Below are 27092 nucleotides of genomic sequence, written 5' to 3'. Positions count from 1 at the left end.
CCTTTTGAAGAAGTGTCTTCAACAGTTTCAGTTTGTTAAGACACGCAAATACACTTTGCACTAGGTCAGGCAGCATTTTTATATGAATACGAACTCTCCCACTCTACTAAAAACGTCCTATGATGGTCTTCATATTTTCGCTTAGCTGTGCATTTTTTCCCTGCAATTTTAGGATCGAACTCAGATGGTCAGTTTACTCAACGACAGGTTTTTCCCCCCTCGAAGGTGATTGGTTCACTACATCGCAGTCATTTTTGTGATTGGCTCTTGGGCCACATCAAAATTAGACGCACTGTCATGCTCTCATACTGACACCACACATACACACACTCACAAATAAAATTCGATATGAACTGAAGAGCCGCATGAAACTAGGCACATTCTCCCCACCCCCCCTCGCACAGAATTCTGACAGCACCCCCCCATCCCCCCCACCCCTTTGTTTGAAGCAGGGGGTCCCTGCTCAATGCTACACCAGTTTGGGGGCCCTTGGCCTGAAAAACGTTGAAGACCCCTGCCGTAGAGTGTAGCCGAAAATGTAGCAAGAACCAACTGACAAACATTAGCAGTGAGGGTTTTGCAGTACCTAATGTTTTCTTTAAAATGTATTGCTAATGTGGAAAAGCTGCATATGCATAATTCATAGAAGATATGGTTAAAAGCCCCATGAAATTGTACCTTTACTTCTTTAATGTGATGCATTTCCTTACATAACAGGATAACACAATGAGGAATCATTATAAACCGCAAAACAACCAAACAAAGACTGTTAGATGAGATAGGAGGGACAGATTGGCGGGATTTGTGTACAAATTGTGACGCTTTTATTGGTCTTCTGGAGTTTTGTTTGTTGTGCTGTATGAGATCAGCTATAAAGATTCACCGTTTTCCCAGAAGCAACAGTGTTCCGTAAATTCCCAATTTCATCAGGTCTTTAATATGTGTATGAGCATATGCTTGTGTTTGTGGATGAAGGATTTAAAACTCATCTCCTTAATCCCTCTCTCCATATGCTTACATATGCAGTAGACCAAAACTACCAGCCTTGAGAAAATCTATAAACTGGATCAGCTACAGACTTCTAATTCTTACAAGACAAAGAAAGGAAATTGTGAGAGTAAATCTCACATTCTCAACAGCTGATATCATTCCACAAACATTTAAAACTGTCCCAGACAAAGCTCCTTCCAGCCAGTTTTTCAAGAGTTAAGCTGATTAGCTGCCGGCTGTCTATGTCTGTCTGTGTGTGTGTGTGTGTGTGTGTGTGTGTGTGTGTGTGTGTGTGTGTGTGTGTGTGTGTGTGTGTGTGTGTGTGTGTGTGGATCTTATACTTGATTAATATTCCCTCACATACTTCTGAACAGCCCTTATTATCAACATTACAAGTCTCTACCTCAAACCATAAGGTCAAAATTTGGAGAACTTTCAAATAATAATATATAATTACAGATAGCAAGAGAGAAAAGAGACAGATAACTGAATGTAGAGGAAGAACAGCGCCTTTTAAAAGTAAGGCTTTATCAGTATCCAGCAGCTTGAGGAGCTACAAAATGCTGTAATATAAAGTGTAGAAGAAGAAAACAGAGAAATTCAGATGTGAGGTAGGTGTGTGACTGGCAGGAAAGGTGGAAATAGAGGAATAAAAACGCACCCAGTTCCCTGGTCTGTTATAAATCCTGTTTAATTAACTTAAAATCCTCCAACAAAATAAATCCAGACAGATGTGTGGGCTGTCATTTCCAATAACACTCGTCTGCTTCTATCAAACACACACCAATATGCACACCTCTTCGCTTTCTGACACTTCCCAGTCTCTCTTTGTGAGAGAGAGACAGGGAGGTCTCCATCACCCCACAGGTCTTTCATTCTTTCATACTGCACCACTTAAATTTGAGTGGCTCTTAAACCAAGAGCAAGCTCTAAAAGAGCGCACACACACACACACACACACACGCACACACACACACACACGCACACACACACGCACACACACACACACACACACACACACACACACACACACACAGAGATCACACTAGGTAAGCCTTACTCAGCTGGACTGTATATAGAGCCCGTGGGCAACATTGACGTCATTAAATCCTCTATTTCAGTCTACTTGTCCCACTTTCAGAACTTCCCTCTTTCATATTGAAAGTCAATGAGACGCGTGGGAACATTTTCTGAATATTTCCTTCTGCTCCAACAACAACAGTTGAGGCACTAAATGCACCTCTGTAGCATTACAGTAACTGATAAGTCTTCAGTAAATTGTCTGAATGCTATATAATTGAAGTGAGAATAGACCTTGTTCACAGCAGACATTCTGGTTCGTCATGGCAAGAAAAGCGCAGGCGTAATTGATAACATTGAAAATAACTGCATTCCATTTTATAAAGGCCTTATGATCTGAAGATGAATATCCCACACTACAGAATACATTACAGAACGATTGGAAAGAGTAGGTCATCTCAATATCAAATGAGGACTGACTGGATGTGTGTAAATGCATCAACCCTCACGTGTGTCGGAGTTTGGGGGGGAAATGTTTTATTTGTTTCTTTATCACACTAAAGCAGAAAGCACATTTTGCTGGAGGGGATACCAAATGTTGGAGCTGGTGTTGGTTTCACAAAGTTTTATCTGTGGACAGCAGATGAAATTAATCTGCTTTTGTCTTGATGCATACTTTGTCATTTAAAGTGCTTGAAAATGAAGGAATTTAACTAACAGGTTAGCCTCACATGCACTTTATACACTAAAGTGGTCGCATTTAAAGGCACCAGTAATCAGTAGCCAAACCTAGCACCAAACCTCAAGACTTTTTGAGTACCTGTCAGCTACATGCAGTTATTGTCCTCAGGTAACCTGCTCAGCAGAAACATGAACCTGCAGTGGCTCATGCTTTTACCTTGAAATTCCTCCCTTTCTTCAGTGACAAAAACACACCCACAACTTCCACTTAGTGAAAGCTCAATACTGATACTGTAAAGCAGGGAAACAGACTGACATCATGAGTCAGTATGGGGAGTGAGTGACATGTCTGAGTGCAGATTTTATGATACAATTAACCTGACGACTGCATCACTTTGCATTCATTATAGGCCTCAGGTACAGCTTCTCTGTACTACTGCAGATCTGTACGGAGTTTAATTTAACAGGAATGTCTGCATTCACATAACACTCTAAAGTAACATCTTCTGTTCTCCCTGAGGTTGGGTCTTTAATTTAAAAGCCTTAATCTATTGTTTTATTATATCACATTCTGGGCATTCTGGGTAAACTTAGCTCTACATGTGAGAGAAGAATGCAGGAGGGATCGTCTCAATTGGCTCTCAAGGGCTTACTCTGAAGCCTCTCTTTGGCATTACCCAGTAAGCACTGATATGGCAACTTGCTGGCCAAAAGACATCTAGACGCGTGGGTTGAAACTATACTTCTCTTTTACAAGACAGATATAAAGTCAGACAACTAAGAATCAAGGAAATAAAGTTAAGATATCTAAAAATGACCAGACCTAAATGATATATTGTGTTTATATATATGTTTATATTGAGTTATGTACTTCATTATCCCAAATTTAAAATCATTTTAACGAAGGTAACGATCTGTTTCATTTGGTCTATTTAATGGCGTCGTGTCTTTTTTTTAATCCAGTTTTACGCCACATCTTTACGATACACTTTTTAGATCTTGGTCCTTCTTTACTATTTATGCGGATAATTCGGCTCCCAGTGAAAACCTCCTGATAGATGAACACTGAAGGGATCCTGACTGCAAAGGTGGTGAAGACGACAACTCCCATGATCCCATGCTACTGCACCACACCACCAAACTACGTCTCTTGTTATTGTTTTTGCCTGAGAGACCCCTATAGGCAGAACATTACATAGCGTGTATATTAAAACAATTAATTAAAACATTAATACATATACATTTCTTCTAAAAAACAAGTACAGTATCAGTTAATAAAGTCTGATCTCTTAATCTAGTCTGATCGATAGAAACTAAATCCAGTCCTGTTAAGATGAGTGCGTACTGTAGCCTACAAATGGCTGAGAAATGATGGGATCAGGTTCTGTGGTTGCAAGATGTGAATGAGAGAAAAGCTTTTAGGTTGTTTGCAAACTTTGACAGTAGTAACTCAAATGCAGATGAAAAACATGAGATGTATTTCCCTTCTTGACAATAAAGAGAACAATGATGTGTATGAAATGTTGTCAGTGTTGAAAGCTGCCGACTGTTTCAATATGTCCCTCTCTCATTTCATTAATCTTTTCTTTCCAATGCTCTCTGTCCACCCCTCTCATTCTACTGCAAGCAGCTTCTGCCTTGTTGTCTGACTAATGTGAGGTGTGTGTGAGTGAGAACGAGAGAGACAGACAGACAGACACAGAGAGAGACAGAGACAGAGACAGAGATTGTAATCAGGGTCAAACAGCAGGTATGAGTCAAGGAAAGCCACCCAGAGCTGTCACATAGGAACTGACTAAATGTTTCCTCATCCATCCCGGCTCTCTCCCAGGTGTCGTCTACAAAAGCAGGTGTTTCTGCTGAATGTGTGTGTATGTGTGTGTGTGTGTGTGTGTGTGTGTGTGTGTGTGTGTGTGTGTGTGTGTGTGTGTGTGTGTGCTGCCAGCCTACAGCATCACATGGACACACACACAAACACACACACACACGCATATGAACACAGAAGCTCACAGCCTCCTGGTCCTTCTGCTTTCCGTTACCCAGCTGTCTCTGCTCCCTCTCAGGTCCACTGTGACGGAAGCATCCAGCCAAAAAGAGGAGCACGGACACAACAACATCGCAAAAGGTCAGCAGCATCTCCCCGCGCTACACAACACAAGCTTCCTGAGCCTATCGAGGAGCGGCACACATAATATGTGGCTGCAGCGTCGCGGTTCGATTCCAGCCAAGGACCATTGTTGCATGTCACACTTCTTTAACTCTCTCTGCATTTCCTATCTGTATCTCTCTGTCATTCTCAAAAACAAGGCCAACTGCCAAAGACAAAATGTAGGACAAAAACCCTGCTAAACTATCTGTATGGTGCTGTGAAGTGCAACACATCGCGGAGCATTGCATCATTTGACATTCATCAACTGACGCCCGTATCACACAGCAGACATGCCTTATGGAAAGTAGAAGCAGTCAAGAAACAGATGTGCCAATCTGCAGAGCGTATGTGATCAAATTACAGCTTGTCTGGAGAAATGAAACACGTCAACTAGTGTTTGAATGCTCATCATTCGCGGTGGTTAGCGTTGCTCACCTCATGGTAATGGTGTTGTGGGTTTTTTAAAGAAAGCAGCTGCAGTGCCTCTGTCAGGCTTGTGTACATTGGCAAATGGCTCAAATCTATAAAGTGAAGTGACTGTGTCGACCTCAAGTCATTATCAGATAAAAACAACTCTGAGGTTATTAACTTTACAAAGCACCACTGCCAACATCAGTTTAAACACCAGGGATGTATCTTCCTAATCCTGGAGATTTTATAAACATGCTTTTATTTATAACAAAAACTATTGATTTGTTTTTGAAAAATGAGAGATGCTTAATTCTTTGCTAAAGGACCGCTAACCTTGATTTACATTATTGTTATGTTTTTTTTAGCTCTTTATTAATGTTTTAAAAACATTATTGAACTCTGTTCCACCTGTAGTACTACATTATTCTTTCTGCTTGTAAAGCACCTTTTAGCTTGGCGTTTGAAAAGTGATCAACAATTATTACACAATTCTTCATTACTTTTACCAGTTTTATTTTAACCTCAGCCGAGGAGGTTATGTTTTCTACTGTTTGACTGTTTGTTTGTCAGCAGGATTACAGAAAAACTACTGGCCCAATTGTCATGAAACTTGGTGCAGCATGAGCCAAGGAAGAACCCATTACATTTCTCCCATTGAGAAGATCTGAATCACTGTTTGTTAACATTGTGATATATGGCATTTGTGCTGCATTCATGTGGTGTCAGAATAAATGGAAAATTGAGTTACCGGCTGGGAAAATTCACATAGACGTCCCCTCAAGTCTGTAAACCAACTCGAAAAACAACTATTCTCCGAGTGTTATTCTAGTTACCGGTATATGTTAATTTTGTGTATTTTCAGCAAAGCAGCAACAAAAGTTAAGGACAATTAGATTAATTATTTCTGCCAAGAGCAGCAGCATTTATTTTTTCCAGAATAACTTCCTCTCCAGTCTTCAACATTATGCAGAATAAGTAGATAAGCACTTTCATATTGATAATGTACTGATAAACACTCACAATACCAATTCTATGTTTAACCCTGGATGGAGAATCAATAGTAGAAAAGCAGAAACGTTTTTTTGGCTTAACATTAATGTGATTTGAGAAGCTTCCTCTTGGTGTGTTTTTTCATCGTGGGTGCCCACGTATGTGCGTGTGCGTGTGTGGGTGTGTGCGTGCGTGTGTGCCGACAGCCTCAGTTTATACAGGGCCGGGGTAGAAAGGGTGTAATGGGCAGTGAATAGTGTAATTGCTCCACTGGGGGAACCAATAATCGGAGGTCCACAGAGATATTATTAGAGCCTCTGTGAGAGCAATTGCTCCCAAGAAACTTCCCCCCCCTGCTCATACAGAGAACGAGAGCTGACAGTAAGGCTCCGGCCTCTCGCGGCGTGATGGGCTCTCCAAACAAGCAGGCACTAATGGTAGATGGCAGAGGTCAAAGCAAAAGATGAAGCGTTGAGGAGATATCCAGCTGCTTTCATAACGCTACGACTGAACACAAGTGAGACGCAAATGAGAAAATGTCGCACAAAGACACAAGCAGAATGACCAGTAATGAAAATTTTGGGGGCTGTCTGAAGAACTGTGTTGTTTCACAGCGCTGTTTATTTTCCCTTTGGTGACTTTGGTGTAGTGTAGGGTCTTTCTATGTGTTTGCGTGCCTGGATAAGGTGTAATAACTCTGGGTGAGCTGATAGCCTTGGACTTGGAGAGTGAAGGTAATAAAACATAGGAGTACTCTCCCAGATCTGATACAGGCACCATCAAGACTGTTACATCTCCCCAACACTTGACCTGCCCTGAAACTGAACTTGACTCCCTCCCTCCCCACCCACACACTTACAGTACAACATCTGCACAAACACACAGCTCCAGGAGTGCAGGTACATTCCAACTTGCTGACTAAGCTTGACAGCATACACACACACACACACACACTCAGTTGGGGTTAATGGGGTGAGAAGCTGAGGGCAAGGTCTGCATTACAGCCCGGGCTCCTAGCCATGTCACACACACACACACACACACACACACACACACACACACACACACACAAACACACACACACACAAACACACACACACACACACACACACACACCCCACACACACACACACACACACACACGCAGACACACAAACACACACACACAGAGACACACACACACACACACACCACACACACACCACACACACACACCCACACCAGACACACACACACACACACACACACACACACACACACACACACACACACACACACACACACACTATTATTATTCTGCATGAAAATACACAAATAGCAAAATAGCAGCAATGCCAGTAAAGGATTGTGTAAAAAAAAAAAAAAAAAAGGACCTTTCGAAAGGAACACACTGTGTTGTCCTTGGGGAGAACAATGAGAGCTTACTGAGCGATTTAGCTAAGAGTTACATTTTAGAGGTGCGCCCTGTTTAAGGTTCACTGTTTTTGTTGTTTACCTGTTTTTGCAGGAAAATTGGTGGATTTTGTAACAATGAATTATTCTTTACGTCTCCACACACCCACAGTTGTCTCCTGCTGTTTGCTTTAGTTTACAGTAACATCGGCGATGGTGATGAACAGTGTAGCACAAATGCTGGTAAAATATGCATGTGGGTATTAGATTTGCATCACTCACCAGCCACATAGAAACAATCATAGTAATCTTGTGAGTGGCTGGTAAAATGTGAACATTCATTAGCCATTTGGCCAGGGGACAAAAATGTTCATGTTGACACCTGGTGCACAAGTCTTTTTGACTTGAATCATTTTACTTTGCAAGTTGTCAGAACTAGCAAACAGAATATATGTGAAACTGTCAGGCCCAGGTTTCTATGTATTTTCTAAATCCAATTGGTGCTAAAACAATTTTTATAATTGATCAATGTAGCCATTACCAAGCAAAAATGCCATGCCAGCATTCTCTGATTCCAATGTGAGCATTTCAGCCTCTCTTTTAATGTCTTTAACATTAAATATTTTGGGGTTTATTATACATCATCTTTGGCTCTGGAACTTGTGATGGCCATTTTGTTAGTTGCAAAAGTAGAAGGAAAACTTTAGGAACATTTAGGGGGGAAAGCAACAGCCTTGAATGTGGTATTGACCTATTGGTGTTTCATGCTCAGTAACACATACTGTTGTCTCTCTTTCACTGAATTCTATCCTTTTTAGAGATCACATGAATCACATCAGCAGAGGACACACAAAGGACTGAACAGAACACTGGTGATAATTGTGTATTGGATTCTGACAAAACAGACACAGCTGTGGACAGATGAAAAGGTCCAGCTCAATCTGCTGCTGTCTCTTCCCCCCCCCCCCCCCCCTCACCTTCCCTCCCCTCATCTCTCTGGTTTCTCTTTTTTCCACGAGTCCACTCAATCCTTAAATACATCCGTTAATACAAACGCAACTCGAGCAGAAACAATCCAGAGATTAAATAATCATCCCCCCTAAACATGGAGTCAATTAACCGTCCATCATAGTCTGTGCCGAATCAGCACTTATCGCGACCTCAGCAGCTTAGTTTGACCTTGGAAATATCAGAGGAGATCAGGACAGAGCTCTGATGTCTGAGTCTGATCGAGGACATGTCAGAGATATTAGATAGGGCTTCACCACAGATGGTGTTACAGTATAAAGCGGAGGCAAATTATGTGATGCCACACGTGTTATGCTTTAGTCTTCAATCTTCCCCCGCAGTCATCTCCTTCTCTCAGGCTAATTGCCTCTGTATCGCAGAGATCAGCCTCAACTACCATGTTTTAAAAAGGGAGAAAATATAAGGATTTGTGGATGAATAACTACCTGAAATACAATTTTAGCAATGGGATGTAACTCGTCTTAATTTACACAATTTAGATAAGGGTGGGTCTACGCTGCAGACACGGTCCGCCTGTTAGTGACCCCTGCTCTAGTCCATATATTGGTGCTAAATTATCCTACATACAACAAGGCTGAGGTCTGCATCCTAGCAGCTACACCAGCCAGAAGTGTAAATTGGCTTCTGTCGGCAACACAACACATTTTTACTGCATCATGTTGTCAACTGTAAGATTCATGGCTTTGAGACTAGATGGAGACCCATCACACTCACAGAGAAAAGGAGCTGCTGTTCACATGAAAGATACCCATAACACTGTGGGAGACATTTCAGAGGGTTCATGTCACTAACAATTGATCTGACCACAAAGCGCAATCGCACACAGATTTTGTTCTGGCTGCTTCTGAAGCCGTAACTCAGTCCCATCTTTACTGGTTTCTAGCAAAATGGCCTGCCACCAACCCTCACGCTAATGAATCTCTAGTACATAACAATACATAAGCCCTTAATGCCCTCCATGTTTGTGGAGTATAGACAATGCAGACCGTTTATACTCCACAAACCAGTTTGATATGCACACGCTGCATGCTTTAAGTCTGTGTGAATGTCAGTGTTTGTGCGTCTTTCTAGAACACGTAGCAGCCTTCTTGTTTGTATTCTGTAAGTACATGTGCAGTACATTAGTAGTTTCTTAATGCATTATTATCAATGCAGCAGACTGGCTCTCCCTCTCTCACACACACACAGACACACCCCAAACTGAACAACGGCCACCAGTTTAACGTCAATCAATGTCCAAAGTTCCTGTCAATTCAAAATGAAGGAAGATCCCAGAGAGGAGCCAAGTGCAGAATAATTACTTCAGAGATAAAGTAAAGCAGAGCACATGTGGAAAAGACTACTATCCTCTGTGTGTGTGTGTGTGTGTGTGTGTGTGTGTGTGTGTGTGTGTGTGTGTGTGTGTGTGTGTGTGTGTGTGTGTGTGTGTGTGTCTGGACACTGTCAAATAAAAAAATATTTTAACGTAGCCCCAAGTCAGTGAGTCAGTCTATAATATAGTAGATATATCTATAGTCTATAATGAATATATAAAAATAAATAAATGAATAGATAAATAAATAAATCAAATGAAAGATAATTAAAAATAATAATAATAATAATAACTTCTGCCTGCAAATTGTATTTCAGAGAAAAATACATTTCAATTGTTGGAATAATTAGTCAAACTTGACAATAAAAAACACATTTCTGATATAGAATTTCAAAATTAAAGCACTCTAAAATGTCATATTAGAGCTACAGTATGTTCCCTCCAATTCCAGATCAGTTTACTTGAATGATCACGCTGGTATGGTCATACGCATCAAAGGGTTAAATCCTGTTTTAGAGAAAATATCGAGAAACATATCGTATATCATGGCATAGCCTAAAAATATCAAGATATTATTAATAAGCCATATCGTCCAGCCCTGGTGTAAAGCCCTATGTATACATTCTGAACTGCTACACAACAAATTGAGTCTTGACTCTGAGAACTGCACCAATAAAGCAGACATTGACTGTACTCACAAAGAGGAGATAACGCACACTCTTCTTAAATTATTCAAACTGAGGAACCCTCGCCAGGCTCTGCTGCCGATCACGTACCTCCAGCAGATAAGAGTTCATGTTGAATGTTCATGTGCGTCGCTTTTGCTTTGAATCAACACTTTATCAAATAATTACACACGTCACTTAAACATTTGCAATCCACCACGACTCAAGCTGAATCTTATCGTTGTCTTCACACCTCCCACATTCTCAACTCCTCTTTTTTTTAATTATCACTCAGGGATATGCATCTCTTTCTTGGTGTTGAAAGAGTGGCCGACAGCAGATGGTATAGAGGAAGGAGGCGTTTGTGTGTGTATTTAGGTGTGTGTGTGTCGGCAGGGGATAGGTAAGGCAGCTCCATGGTATCGGATGACCGGCAGGGCTTCTCTCCGGTTGTCCCAAACATAAAAGAGACATCTGTGCCGGCTATAGGATCACCATTGGCCCTGTTCGGGTGTGTTGCGAAGGATATAATGTAATCTGACAGACACACAAAGGAAGATTTAGTTTTCCACTGTCAGTCGCAATCTCAATATTTTAGTAATTAAATACAGGAAAAATATAAAGATCTTCACAACACCCGTGTGATTTACACAACCCCGTCGCTCTTCTCTGAAGACTCCCAGTGTTTTACTCTCTGATAACTCACACATCAGAGGACTTCACAACCTCCCAGGAAGTCCTTTTCTCAGAAGGAGATTATTTAAATTGTTCCCTCTTGTGCTTACGCAACTCTATTAAATCTCTCTTCTTCATCCTCCTCCAGTAAGAGCAATCATTGAATGGCTGCTTGCGTCAGGCAGTGAAGGAGAAATGTGCCTATATGCGAGTAGAAGTTACAAGCCACAGAGCTTCAATCGCTGCAGCTCCTACATTTACAAAGCCTGTTGATGACAAAGATGACAAATAGTCGTGCAATAAAATGTTAATTGAGAAGCAGACAAGATCTCATCATGGCTACATTTTTAAGAATAATATATGTTACAATGTGATAACGTCATTAATGTGCCAACACTAAAGCTCTATAAATAATTACATGATCAGGATCCTCACTGGGCTCAATAATGATCATGTAGTCATACAAGGTACAAGGAAGTCATGAGACCTCACCTAAAGAAGCCTGCCCTCGCTAACAGCAGATGAATTACTACACTTTTATGTAATGTGATATTAACCTTAATGGAAATAAAGCATATCATACTGCAAAGGCCATATGGGGGATGGTACTGCTAACTCTGTCATTTAGTAAGTAAATTGAAATTGTGATGAGACGCAGGAGGAGCTCAGGAGGAGACAATGATTGATCGATCACATGTTGAGAAAAGCTGAAGAGAGGAAACTGCTTCTTGACGATGCTTCCAATCATCGACGTTATTAAGGGGGGGCAGAACAAATGTACTGTAAACAGTAGAGTTTCCTTTGGATTGAATTTCCACTGAAAAGTGAGCTGCAATTATTAATCGACTAGTCGTCACTAATTAAATTAATCCACAACTATTTTGACAATCGGTTTGAGTCATTTCTTAAAGGAAAACATTTAAACATGTTCTGGTTTATTTACTCCTCTATGACAATAAGTTAAATATCTTTGAATTGTGGACAAAACAAGACATTTGAAGACATTATATTGCATTTTGGGAAACTGATCGATATTTTCCCCCATTTTATGACATTTTATAGACCAACTAAGCAATTATCCAAGGAAATAATTGACAGATGAATTGACCATGAAGATAATCATTAGTTGCAGCCCTACTTAAAAGACACTTTTCCTATAGCTGTTGTCATAACATTTTACTAATCTGAGGTCATTTTCGTCTTTCATCGTCACATTTCAATAAGCGATATATAGATCACAGAGTTAAACTGAACTTCTTTTTTAAATCCATCTGATCGCTTGTGTTTCAAGGGCCCAATAGAACGGTGGCCAAAACTGTAAAAGATATAACCCAATCGCAAGTTTCTGTGACTAATAATAATCACCACTGAACTTGTGTATGTGTATCTCTCCCTGTGCCTGGCTCATAATTATATCTGTACATAAAGGTCTGAACCTTACAAATCATGACTCCCACAATGTGTGAGACAGTGCCTCAGAGAAAAATATCCAACAAGCTCAATTTAACGATGAATCCCTTCTAAGGTCACGGCAGCTGGACGCTAGTGCAGAGGGTATCACTGACTCCACTTTAGAGAACACATTACAAAACCTCCCTCTCAACAACGTCATGACTCCATTTATTCATCAAAGTTTATTTAGTTAACTGTGTCAAGGTTTAGTATGAACCTGCTGAACACTACACAATATAACAATATAACAGATATTACAAATAGGAATGTATAGATTGTTAAATGGAATGTAACAAAAAATAAAATACATATATATATTTATTTATATATACACACTTATATATACATATATATATATATATATATATATATATAAATAAATAACAGAAAAATAACATAAAGTTGATATTACAGCCGTGGCTACTTTTGCATTGTATTTTGTGTATAATGTCAATAACCCGCTTTTGGTTACAAGTGAGAGTTCTTTTTTCTTGTGAGGATCTGTGTGTAGTAGCTGACAGGTGCCAGATTAGCTGCTGATTGGAGGAGCCAGAGAACCGGGTAGTGCTGCCAGTGTTTCCGTCCACTTGGGCTACTTTTGATCAAGTTGGGCAGGAAAAATAGCCAGAGGCTGGTCGATGAATTTTGTGCTGCTTTTGTAAACATTTGGTGGGGTTTTGAAAATATAGTGAAAACAATATTACAAGCTGTCATTTTATGGTCAAACTCATTTCATTTGAGAAATATATAATCGACATGAGTTGTTTTCAATCAAATTTGAACTTCTGCAATCAATTCAGCTCTGGGCTTGTTGATTTGGGGACTGTGGAAGGAACAACTCTCACCCTTATGTTACGCCCACTTATACTCATTGTCGCTTCGTAAGTTAGTTATTTGGCAATATTTCTTTGGCTGTGGGGGTATAAAATGTCTGATATGGATAATACCACCCTAGATAAATTGGACAGACGAAAAAAAGAAGATTTGTTGTTGATTGCTCATTTCTCTGTCACTTTGAATGCATGTGAGGCACAGATCAAAATGAGTTTGTAAGAGCAGGTGTTTGAGGGGGAATGTTACAAAAGCAAGGCCTCAGATGGGTAGTTCACCTGAGGGTTTATCAAAGGGAGTGGGAGCGACGGCTGCCAAACATATAGGACACTCAGTGTACCCCCTGGATGTATAAGGAGTGTGGCCCTCTGTGTCAGACAGGATCTGCCTTGAGGCATGGCAATGCTAACCTTTTGGAGAAAAAGATGGGAAAACGACAGGAATTATTAGCAAAAATGTCAATAGTTGTTGATGTGTATGGCTTGGACCTCAGAGGGATAAGAGAGATAGAGATGCATCATCTGGTGTTGTATTTGGAAGCCGTACCATTAGACCACTAGGCCATCACCACCCATAATGCCCATTGCAGCAGCTTTAATACAGCCCAAAGATGTACCGCATGTAAACTAGTGGAGAGACACAAGAGGTGTGTGCGAGCATATCCATCGATGAAAGTTTGGATTATGAGGTTGTGACAGTTTTACGGGCTTAGGAATTGGTTATCGTGGCAAATTTTTCACATGTGAAAGTTGTTCTGCTTGATAAATGGTATGATATGAATCAACACCTCTGTACAGCGAAACTGAATAATAAAACCTTTATGACGGTGTGTTTTACTACAGGCTGACATTAGTTTTACTGACAATTGAGTTTATATCCATAGGCATTTCAGTTTACCTTATACTACAAATTCAAACTTTATTATAACATGAGATGTGACTGTGGTCTCACCACAGGTCTTAAATAATAACAGTTGATGTCTGTAAAGCTCAGAGCCCCCAAGAGACAAATAGAATGAGTCATTTCCTGCCTGCAGACAGAAGTGAACAGAATTGGAGGGATTCAGCTCATTGACCGGATATTAATGACTGCTTCCAGTGATTTAGTGCGCTGGAGACCAGGTGATGAATTGGGGACACCTTCGCTGTGAACTGAAGCATTTGGCGGTTCCATTGTAAAGCAATTAGACCATCACAATAGAGTCACTTTGGCAGCAGATCTGTCTAAGGGACCCCAGGTGGGGAGAATAATAACGCTGCCTTAAGATGGACGTGATGAGATGTTTGACACAAAAGGACGAAGAAACAGGAGAAATAGTCACAAGGTGAACTGTAAGTGTGTTTGTATCAATACTGTATAGTAAGGGACACGTGTACAAAAAGAGTGTGTGGGTGTACATAAATAAGTATTTTAAAGGAGGCAAACAGAGAACAGCTGGATGAAACATAAACAAGTGTGAAACTATCTTAAAAATGCTGCACATGATGTCATCGCCTGCCCTGGCCAGTGGTGGAAAGTAACTAAGTACATTTAGATTCCCAATGCTGTACTTAAGTGCCAATTTTATATTTATACTCCATTACAATTATTTGATAGCTTTAGTCAGTAGTTACATTATATACATTATGTTGGCAGACAAAACTTATGAAAATGTACAACTACAGATGAAACTATTAGTCAATTGAATGAAACATCTTACAGTAAAATCCTGCTTTTGCATGAATGCAAAAGTAATAATAATCGAATGATATAATACATAATAGTATTACAATCACAGGGGGACAAGTTCATACTTTAAGTACATTTTTCTGATGCTTAAATACTTTTACTTAGGTCGCATATTCAATGCAGGACTTTGATATTAGCACTTTAGGTAAAGGATATGAATACTTCCTCCACCACTGGTCCTAACAGACTACATATAAACGACAATAAGAACTCCTCTCAGTGTGTTTCCATCACCTCCCACTCGGTCTTCACATCCACCCTCCAACGCCAATAAACATTTCAATATTCATCAGTACAGCATGCCACAACACAAAGCCCGTCACAATTGTGCCTTGAGATTGCTTTTAGCTTTGAAAGGCGCTTTATAAATACAATTTATTATTATTATTATTATTATTATTATTATTATTATTATTATTATTATAATTGGTCCCCTCCCACTTAATTAAAGCAATTTATAAGTATTTCACATGATTGTTACAGAGAGGAACTAAAGTGCTTCACTAATCTTTGAGGCGTTGCATTTGCTGGGAGGGCTAGACAATATGGTTGAAATTATTATATTATTTTTTCAATATCAATATTTGTCACAATATGGCAGCCAATGCAAGCACAAATCCAATGTAAAATGATCAATCCGTTGATGTTCCATGCAGAAGAATCGTTTTATCCTTCCAATCCTCCATCTTCTTTCCCCTCTGCCAGTTTCAATACTGCAGCCTAAGCAGCTAACCAGCACTCCATCCTGATTAAAGCTTGAGACACTTTCACCCATCCACTTAGTTGCTACCAGAACTGAACAAAACATTCTTCTATTCTTTTCTGTGAGAAAGAAATGGGGTCTCAAATGCTGCCGATGTGGGGAAAGGAAGTGGGGAATAAATGCTTCCAGTTTTGGTCATGGAGAATTAACACTGTGCAAACATGTATTCACTGTGGGTTGGATAAATGTTTGGATAATGTAAACCCTCCAGCTGAGCTGTGTTAATATGGTATTTCTGAGACGGATGAACATGTTATTTTAAACTGGAGTAAACACAACAGAGAACATGAGGCATTGTTTAGGACAAAGTCAATTTTATGGATTTCTTCTTTTTAAAACCTTTGGCATAACCGAAAATGCAAATGTCTAGCGTCTCACACCACCAGACTAGATCCTCACGGTTGATGGAAACTTTATTCCATCCTTGAGGCTGAGAGTTTGCCAGATATTTAAGAAGAATAAGCACTGACCCTCCAAACTTCAGCCATGACTTGTTTCATACTCATACAGCCACTCAATCATAACTGGAAGCCGGCCAGTACAATTCGATGGCCAAATAACTGTTGGCCAGTCGAGCAGAGAGGTGCTAAGTGTCTCGCTCAAGGGCACCACAAGGGTAGTTTGTGAAGTACAGTAGCACCCTTTTACTTTGTTTAATTACAGTCTCCCAGCTGCTTCCAATAATTCAATCTGCTCTTCTCCAATAGAAGCTGCTGTTGTCCAAGTAGAATAATCAGCATGTAAATAGTCCAGTTTTACAGTTCTACGAAATCTGCAATGTTCACAAGTGGGTTCCAAAACAGTGGTTAGATCTGAGACAATTTGGGGATTTGGAGATTGAATGGGGTTTTTAATAATTAAAATAAACTTCATATTTGTAGGACTTTCCAAAACAAATGCTTCACATAACAAGTCAAATGTTGCACCGATGTACTATGTCACTAGCTTCAGCCACAATGAACGCTGGGGCCTCAGACTAAAAGGCCAGAAATTGTATTTATCAACACTTGTCCATGGTAATTTGTTCAAAACAAAACAAACAGGAATGAATACAACATGTGTATAGAGTCTGTAAAGCTTTTATGCCAGTTTAGATGGAAGAGCTGTTTACAGCCATGAGAAATAATACATTATGAAACCATTTTCATGCAAAAGAAATATGGGAACTGATGACCAGATGAAAGAAATTAAAGTTGCTGTCTTGAGATATACCATTAAACTGTGATTATGTACCGCAATTAAACTGAATGAGCTACCATTAAATTAATTATAAGAGATCAATTCAATTAAAAAGTTCTTAAATTATACTGCCATATTCCCTTGACTCATTCACACTGACAAAATGAACATATTGCCTTTTTGTCTTTGCAGCAGTGAAAATTAATTATTGCCAGTGTAAAACAAAAAAAAGCCATGTATGATAGATAGACCCTGTGTAAATAAAGCAACAAATGCTGAGATTATAAAAAGTTTACTGACATAACCCCACACTTCTTTTCATCAATAAACTTCATCATGAACATGTTTCTGCAGCCTTTACAGTGAGTTAGAGCTAACCACAATGAAGTCGATACTAGATGGACGTGATACTGTATTCTCCTAGCCACTTAGAAGGTGCGCCTTTCATACAAATCAGGGCATAGCAAGCGCACCATGATTTGTATACACATAAATTATTTGCACGAGTGAAGGCATTCAACAATAAAAAAGCTGCCTCTTGTGATATAAAATGCCATCTAGCGAATGGAACCCTGGCAGAAAGAGGGCAAGACAAAGTAAGCAACTTCTTTGTTTAGTAAGCTTTTTGTTTGTCTAGAAAAGTTTGTTAAGCAATGTTCTCCTTTTTATTCAGTGACACACATTACAGCTGGAAACCCGCCAGAAGGCAGCAAATCCTCTACTGTTTGCCACTTGCCATCAGTCAAGGGTTGAATGTCTTGCTCAAGGGCATGTTCGCAGTAGTTTTTGAGCGCTCGAAATGAGAAATAATAATAAATAATAAAATATAATGTAGTTTTCAGACAACAATCAGTCCCATGTTTACAAGAGAGATGCACTCTGGATTTCTTTTGTGACTCGCTAGACGAACCTGCTGCTCAATGTTATTGGATACATACCAACACAAGTAAACACGAGCCCAGAGGCCAGGCCAGAAGGCTCTGTACATCATGTATTCCACGCTGCTCACTGCAGTGCTCTCCGCACGTTCAGTATGTTTTCACACTGCCATGACCCTCAGATGCACGACCCGTGCGTACCACATGACATGCGGTCTGAGCTGTACCACTGCTGGCTTGCACAAGAAATCAGAAGCCAGAACACAATTCGACACAGCATATATTGTATAGAATAAATAAAAGACAACTTTAACATTTGCTTTTGCAAAAAGAATATGCAAAACACTTTTAAAACTACTATATTGGGAAAGTTTCGCCAAGACACTAAAAGAGACTCCTCATCCTTGAACTGAAACATGAAATACTTCAATTAATCCAGAATATAAATCTGACATTCGTGTAGCTCGGCTGTCAATCACTTGCAGTATTCACAGCTTTATTTTCCTCATCATAACATTCTGTGATAGCAGTAATTCTTGGCAGCTTGACAAATGATTCAGTCCCGATAGCGGTCTGCGATAAAGACGTCACGGGACACTTTAACTCATCTGGAATTTATTTCCTCCATTGTGGCCAAACATGACACACAAGCCGTCAGAAGCTCCCATAGGTTAAACAAGACTAACTCTGACACTTCCTCGAATATAATACGTCAAACATAATTTCCAGAGAAGAATATTGCCTTATATTCAGGGACACTTTCTCTGTGATTAAGCTTCAACATTATACACAAATGATATTAGAGAAGCGAAGATGCCAACGCATGGGTTCCTAAAAGTTTAAATACTGCATAAATTCTGACCATTGTATAATAACATGCAGTTATTCTGCTGCTCTTCATGTGCAACCTAAGATAGAAATGTTGGGCTAAGTGACTGTAATCAATGCATACCTTTCTCCAGTTTAAAAAGATATCTATCTGCCTTCAGGGCCCAAACTAAAGTCCGTACCCCCATCGGAAAAATTAATTTTGGGGGTTCAAACCGTCACGGAATGGAAGGAAAGAACGAGATCACGGGTACAAGCGGCCGAAATGGGTTTTCTCAGACGGGTGGCTGGCGTCTCCCTTAGAGATAGGGTGAGAAGCTCAGCCATCCGTGAGAGACTTGGAGTAGAGCCGCTGCTCCTTTACGTTGAAAGGAGCCAGTTGAGGTGGTTCGGGCATCTAGTAAGGATGCCACCTGGACACCTCCCTAGGGAGGTGTTCCAGGCACGTCCAGCTGGGAGGAGACCCCGGGGAAGACCCAGGACTCGGTGGAGAGATTATATCTCCTCACTGGGAACGCCTCAGGATCCCCCAGTCGGAGCTGGAGGATGTGGGCCGGAGAAGGGAAGATTGGGGTTCCTTACTGGAGCTGCTGCCCCCGCGACCCGATCCCGGATAAGCGGTAGACGATGGATGGATGGATGGACGGAATGGAAGGTAGACCTTGCCAAAAAAAAATTAAAAACACAATTGCATTCAAACCATTACAATAATCTTTTACATGGTTGTCAATGTAGCATTGTGAGAATATACACAGATCAACTGTGTGTAAAAGTACTCTGTCCCACACACACTCACAAAAACGTTCATCTAAAGCCCTGCCTGCCTCGCACCATCTAATCAACACACCAACCATAAGCAGTCGGCAGTGCTGCTCCAGGCCGCTCAGCTCCCGTTTCTCTGACTTGTGGCCAAGTCTTGGCGTGTCAATGTGCCTGGCAGAGGCCCAGGTGTCGACCCAGAGAATTTAGACTGGCCAAGTGTTCATCTTTTTTTTTAATCCCCTCTCCCTCTGGTCCCTTTGCCGGGCTGTCATAACTCCAACTGCCCAAAGACACCAAACTACAGTCTGTAGACAAATTAAGACAAAAGGGTTAGACTTGCTTCTTTCTGTCTTTCTCTCTAGTTCTTTGTCTTGGTGCCTCTACGCCATCATTCTCCCTCTCACACCCAGCTCAAACATGAGACCAATCAGATTAAAAAGTCAAAGAGACAGGCAGTCTGTGGTTGATGGCTGACGTTATTGTGACTCCAAAACAACACAATGTATGTCCCTATTCCTATCCTGTCACATCTCCTGACTATCCGCTACACCACAGACAGGTAGATAACCTTGGCAGTGGCTCTAGGGACCCGGGCCAAGGCATCCTCTTAGGAAGAGGAGAGAGTCAGAGACAGAAAGTGATACAGCTGTAAGCCCTGGACTCGTCCCCTGGGGCAAACAACAATCTAATGCTTTCAGAGGCCATCCCTGAACTAATCAGGCAACACAGGTTGGCTAAAGTGGAGCGGATTAAGCCTAAGTAGAGCCATACAGTGCGGAGAAAACAGTGCGAATGAGTAATGGGCTGAGAACAAAATAAGTTCCAAAGACTTATTTTCAGCCAGCCTTGTTGTTTGAGTGGGATTAGTGATTTGTTATTTATGTGCAAAGGTGGCAAAGCAGAGTGACTTTCATATAACATTTGACCCACACTTTTTTGAAATAATTAGATTGGTTTTGCTAAAGCTGCATTAATTTTTTTTTTTGGCTAATAAACTCCTAACATAGCTAAAAGACACACAGCCCTGCCCAAGTATGAAGATTTTATAGCTGGCTTGTTTGCTAAAAGGTTACACATCTAGCAAAAATGAATCAACATAATCCTTCTTGCAGTCAAATGTCTGTCTCTTTAGCTGCTAAATGTTCCACTTTCTTCCCAATGTAGTTGCTAACTTTGTCAGCTGTTTGGTGAAAGTTGAGGACGTGGGGTTTATCAGTGAGCTTGTTTGCTGAAAACAGTTGCCTGCTGCTGGAAGCAGGAGTGATGAGAGATGTGAGACTGAACCAACCAAAGCTTTGTGGAGCAGCAGAGTTGGGTCATAACTCTCTTTGGGTTCCTCACTAAGATCACTTTTATATTACACAGTCATTTGACTGCACTTGGTGGGGCATTGGTGAGGCTTTGAAATTGCATAATCAGTGAAAGTGACTAGATCAGATGTGATTTCTGTCACAAATGCATTCATCAAGAGCGTCCAGACAGCAGCTTACTCAAAGTTGACATTTCATCCGTCAAATGTGGCAGAATCTTTATTTCACTGAGATTTCAGACGTGGCTGGTATTTTGTAATATGGCAGTAAATTCCAAGATTAAATAATGTTGTAGAGCATTATTATGATTTTGGTAAGAATGTAATGTATGCATTTATGGTTAATGGTGTATTTATTTATGTAATAAATACAAATATTTAAGAAATGAATTGTATGCACATATTCAATCCATGTGTATACATAGTGTTAAGGGATGTTGTCTGAGGACTGAATCGATTTTTGATTAAATGTTTGTTTGTCTGTTTTTAAGCTGTTCAAACATGGAATAAGAGCTTTCAATCAACAGCTCGATAGCCTGTGTTCAATTCCCTTAGGCGAAAAAGGGTTAGAAGGGTTATAACATGGTGGAAATTGAATACCAGTAAACCTGTTGCTTACATTTGGCAAAACTCTTTTCAACAGCATCACATATCCTGCTTTTAACAATATATCACCAAAAGTATGTGATGATCAGGTTGAGTGAAATATTCAAACCTAAGATGCTATGACGTGAATATTATTGTCCGGTATCACTACCAGAATATAAAACATAATTGCGTAAGTTTGCACAATGTTTGGCTGCACATCATGAGTTTCTAATGATAAACTCACTTGCAGGTTTGCAAGGTTTAAATGGTTTAAATGATTACTGTTCTAAAAGCATGTAATAACATTTAGACTAAACCCAGAAGGCATAAAAAACTTCAATCATGTCAAGCCAAGCATTAATGACCTCCAGGGAAATTTAATCTCAGAGACGGTTTTCTCTCCTTTTAACTGGGTGCGTGCACAGCAGCAGTGGTAGCAGTATAACTAGAGCTAATCATAGTTAGACATGACATTGTAACTAAGAATGGCTTAACAGTAGAATGAGTAGCAGAACAGGAAATAAGGATTTGCTGACAATGTGTGAATGAAGAAAATGAAGGAATACTATTACAGAGAGTTGTGTGTATAAACAGCATATCTTTCACTGATCTTTGGTTTCACTCCCTCTTGGCCTCACAACAACTCCTCACAAGAAATGGCGAGCACATTCACAAACCTAGAAAGATACAACTTTGAACGTGGAGAGAATTGATTGGAAAAACATGGATGGTTAATTCTGCCAATAGTATTCTATCCGACACAGTTTGAGATCACATTCAATATGAGGTGCAGAGATGTTCTGTTGCAATCTTTAGTTTGGAGATTTAGATAAACTACAAACACAAAAAATTAGGGCATTGACCACATCGCTTCAACACGCATCATCACGTCTTTAGAAAACTGTAATAAAAAAAGGGGATTATGCATCTTCCTCAGAAACACTTTGGCAGGAAAGATAAAGCACTTAAAGTGTTTTATGTCACAAAGTATTCGGGTTGTAAATCACGTGTTTCATCACAATAAGATATTATATTGATTCTGTGAATAACGATACGATATTTACCGATATCACAAAGTCTGCTACGATAACAGGTGCTTTGGTTCAAAATTAGACCAAACTTGTCTTTGGATGCCAGTTTCTGAACCATGACTAAGGCCAACATGTGGCCTCAGTTTAGGTAAGGCTTGTTCTTTCCTAGCCGAATGCCATAAATAAGGGATTTATGGCATTCAGAAGCAGCTGTTTTTCACTTGCAGCTGCTAATAAAATAATTGTGAATCACCCAAACCTCAAGAGGTCCTTGAGCATACATGTGCAAAAAAATAATAGGCTGATGGGTCCAGTCGTATGCAAGATTAGCTGCAGATTGACCGACCGACAGATATTAGCACACACGCCATCGGAGATAATGAGAAAATAACAATAAAACTATGAAAATGCATTCATCTAAAGATGACCATAAAGGCTCAGTCAACTAGAAGACCTGTGCCAAAGGATAGGAGATAAAAGCACACAGGCAACCAGTGAATAAAGGCTAAATCCAGTGTAACATGTTCTCATCTCTTGGAATTTGTTAAAAGCCTATAGGTGAAGTATTCTGGATTCACTGAAGGTAAGAGCTTGACTTATGGCTGAGCCCTGCATACTGTGAATTACAAAAGTCCACACGAGAGGAGATAAATGTGTGGACAGCTTTTTCAAGATCAGTGAAGGTTAGCAAGGACTCAATTTGAGCTATAATCCATGGTTGCCAGAGAGAACAAACCGGTGACCTTTCAAACTACATACAATCACTATTCTAAAAAAAAGCAGCTTATAGATATCTGGCACTTTTTCGTGGCTTTGTGCACAGTATTGTTGCCTCTATTATTCATTTTTCTTTACTGAGAAATTACTGACATGTGTGTAATATCCAGTTAGGATGCTTTCACAGGTATGAGTTTCTAAAACATCTAAAAGGCTGCTGCAGAGTCTTCTGGGTCCGGGTGAATGGTCAATCTTATTTGTGGTTCAGAGAAAAAGGTAATTCCTGCACACACTTTTATCACCTCTGCATTGATTTATTAAAATAGTTGACACAAGGACCTTTCTCAAGACATATAAAAAATGAAAGTAACACAGTGATAACAATGTAATAGATAATTGCATTATGGTCCACAGCTGTGTAAGTAAACACAGGTACCATTGTAACACCTTTATTATTTTTGGTGTAAACCAATTAATTCAGATTTTAGCTTATTTAAATGCGCTGATGACATGGCTCTTTTACATTACATTACATTACAGTTAATTTAGCTGATGGCTCGTCAGCCTCCTACATGAAGGGGACACTGCAGGGGAAAGTCTGTATTTTATTCCTGCAACGTCCCTTCAGAACTGGTGTCAGTCGAGCACTCTTGAGATTAACATGGGTAAACCCAAATATATGGTCATATAAAAAAGGTTGTTTTAAATACTTAGGCACTCAAAAAGATAAACACCTTTATTTCATAGATAACGCCGAATATGTTTTGTTTCTAAAAGTATTACACCTACTCATGAAGCTGGATGACTTTGGGGTAAACTAGAATATTGTGTACAAAAATGTGCATCTTGTCTTCTAACATGGTTATATGTTGCTTGGTACAGACACTTGAATGTCAAATGTAAAAGGGAAACTTTACCAAATTGTCAAATAACTAAAGTTTTGTGATGTGGGTATAAAGAACATGAGTAAATGTGTGTGAAGTAGGGAAATCACAACATCGACTAGAAAAGCATGAGAAGAAAAGAGGCAAATAAACTGTCAGGAAAGAGAAGAAAACGCTCATATGAAATTTCAGCACCATTGACAGATCATAGGGATCATAAAACCAAGGACCTCACAAGGTCTCCTCCTAAATCAATCTTCACTACACAAATCAGACAAGCTCTTTTATCACCTAATTTGCTAATAGATGTTGTTTACACTCCGTGGCATTAACAATAGTGCACAGAGCTAAAGTAGCCCCATGCAATCTTTATTCTCAGTTTAGAGCTTCAGAGAACTGGGGCCAACATCAAGCTTCACACACACACACACACACACACACACACACACACACACACACACACACACACACACACACACACACCTCTATGGTTACCAGCTGCTTTGTAGGTGTCTGCTTGCATGCATGCTTCCTAGAGGTAGTAGTCACTTCACTACAGTGTTGTTGCAGTAGGCTACACTGCTTGCCTATAAAACAAATAGCCAAGCTGCTTCCAGAAAACAAAATCAATTCCCCTTAACAAATCGAGGCTTGTTGGCTTCAATGGGTCAATTTTGGAGACTGAAGCTAAACACATAAATAATACAAGATGTAGGATTTTACTATACACAGGTGATGTAAGTTTGAAGGACAAATCCAGTGCAAATAGTTCCCATGACAGTGACATTCGAGCCAGTTTACGGACTTGCTGCAGGCTACTAATTTACATCCTGTATGGGATGGATGAACCTGCATTCTGGAACAGCTCCAAGTTTGCAGGTTTGGTGTGTGTGGGGGGGGGGGGGGGGCGTGGGGGAGAGGATAACTTACCTTCACAGCTTCAGCATGAGTGACTTTGTCGAAGACTTTGTCGTTCACTTTCATGATCTGGTCCCCGATTCGGAGACCCTCTTTCTCCGCCAGGCTCCCCGGCTCCACCAGGGACACATAGATGCCCACCCCGTGCTCCGAGCCGCCGCGGATGCTGAAACCCAGGCCCTCGTTGCTCTTGTGTCGCTTCATGGTGACCTGCCGTATCTCGCCCGGTGGCTCGTGGACAAAGTTCCTCCCGAGCAGAGGCACCAGGGGAGCTGTCCCTTCGCTGCTGGTGCTGAAGCTGTCCGGCGAGCCACGCAACGCCACCTGAAACTCGGGCGGGTTGTTTGGCGAGAAATGCTCCGGGGAAGTTGGGCTGGCGCTGGCGAAGTCGCCCGGAGGGGGTTCGGCGTTGCCATTGCTTGCAACTAAATCCGATTTTAAGTAGAGGCCCTCCGAGGTGTACTGCTCGAAGAGCAGCTGGTCAGAGCGGGGGATAACCAACCGCAGCATGGGCAGAAGTTGCCGTTTGCTGGGCGCGTTGAGGATGACGTTGAGGGTCTGAACCAGGTCGTACACGTTGCGTTTGGAGTGGTACACGTTGAGGCAGTGGATGAACTGCTCCCTCTCAAAGTCGTTGAGCAGGAGGTTGAGCGCGTTGTGTAGCTTCCTCACGTTAGCCGACAGGGTCCGCGCGCTGGAGGCCACCGAGTTGGCCGAGGAGCTGAGCGACATGCGCTCCAGGTCGGTGCTGCTCATCCTGGCGGTGTGACCGGGACACGGCGCCACACTGGTACAGGTTAGAGAGCAGGCATTACGGGCCAGCGGCGCGGGATTAGACCGGCGCTTGGCATCACGACCGCTGGAGGACGTGCACTCCGGTTATATCCATGCTGTCGGGCTTTGACAGAAGATCCACTTATTAATAGCAATTTGCCGAATGGGGCGATGAAAGGGGCAACTTCAACGGGCAATTAAGTCCAGCTAATTCTATTTCACAGTTGACACAAATTAATTAGCACTTACCATAATTTAGATATCAGTAATTGGATTCTGCAAACTTCACGTGCGTCAAGACTGGACATGCAACAGCCTCGCGGAGAACTCGCCCCGCTCCGCCCGAGAGCTTAGTAATGAGCCACGTAAGACCCCAGCCTGCGTGTCATTAGCTGCGATCTTATTTTCCAGGAGGTCAGGTGGCTGCCGAGCTGGAGCTTCTCTGGTGTCCGCCTCGCCGCCAGCCGCTCCACGAGGAGGAATAAACAACAGCAGAACTTAAAACGACTTGTACTTGGTCCACTGTACAAGTGCACGCGTCTCGGAAAGAAACGCTATTTCCTCAGCGAAGAAAAATAAAAGTTATTTCTCTGTTCCTGCTCAGCGTCCCGACGAGTCCATACTATCCCTCTCTGGTCTCACTTTTAGTTCCAAACGACGTCAAGTTCACAAAAATATCTATCCAGCAGTGTTACACGGAGCAAGCAACGAATTCCAGTCGTTAGTTTGTTGGTTTTGTTCTTATTATCCGTCCGGCTGCAGTGTTGAGGTGACCTGCTGCTCGGTGTCTCCGTTACTACAGCGACAGAGTGAGACTGGCGGCTCTCTCGCCTCTGACCGTCCTCTGTCAGGAAATGACGCAGCAGCCTCGTGCAGCCAATACTTTGCTTGTTATTACCAACACCATGCGCTCGTGCTCAGGCTCATGGTATTTCCACGACCAATAAATTACTGAGCAGGACTTTAATTAGACATTATTGTAGCCTGCATTTGGCTGTACAGCTTGTTGGTTTTCGTTTGTCTGTGTTTTAAATCTGTATTTTAAAGCACATGTGTATGTTCTTTAAAAGCAAATCATTATGTTTGTATTTCTTGCAGTATTTCAAGACGCAATTGAGTTCACTATAGCCTGCCCT

General features: G+C 41.0%; 1 protein-coding gene across 5 annotated transcripts in view; it reads right to left on the bottom strand.

Moving 5' to 3' along the window:
• Window positions 1–26818, bottom strand: part of whrna (whirlin a) — a 141804-nt gene extending 114986 nt beyond the window's left edge. For 4 of the 5 annotated variants that reach the window (XM_029445476.1, XM_029445479.1, XM_029445478.1 and 1 more), the window contains exon 1: window positions 25195–26818. In XM_029445476.1, the coding sequence (XP_029301336.1) occupies window positions 25195–25938 (744 nt within the window). In that variant the 5' untranslated portion in view covers window positions 25939–26818. The remainder of the gene's footprint in view (window positions 1–25194) is intronic. The other variant, XM_029445477.1, reaches the window with a different exon arrangement.
• Window positions 26819–27092: the final 274 nt, after the last annotated feature.

Source organism: Cottoperca gobio, chromosome 12 (assembly GCF_900634415.1).
Source record: "Cottoperca gobio chromosome 12, fCotGob3.1, whole genome shotgun sequence".
Taxonomy (NCBI): Eukaryota; Metazoa; Chordata; class Actinopteri; order Perciformes; family Bovichtidae; genus Cottoperca; species Cottoperca gobio.
The sequence above is the reverse complement of the archived record's forward strand: the minus strand, read 5'-3'. Positions and strand labels throughout refer to the sequence as shown.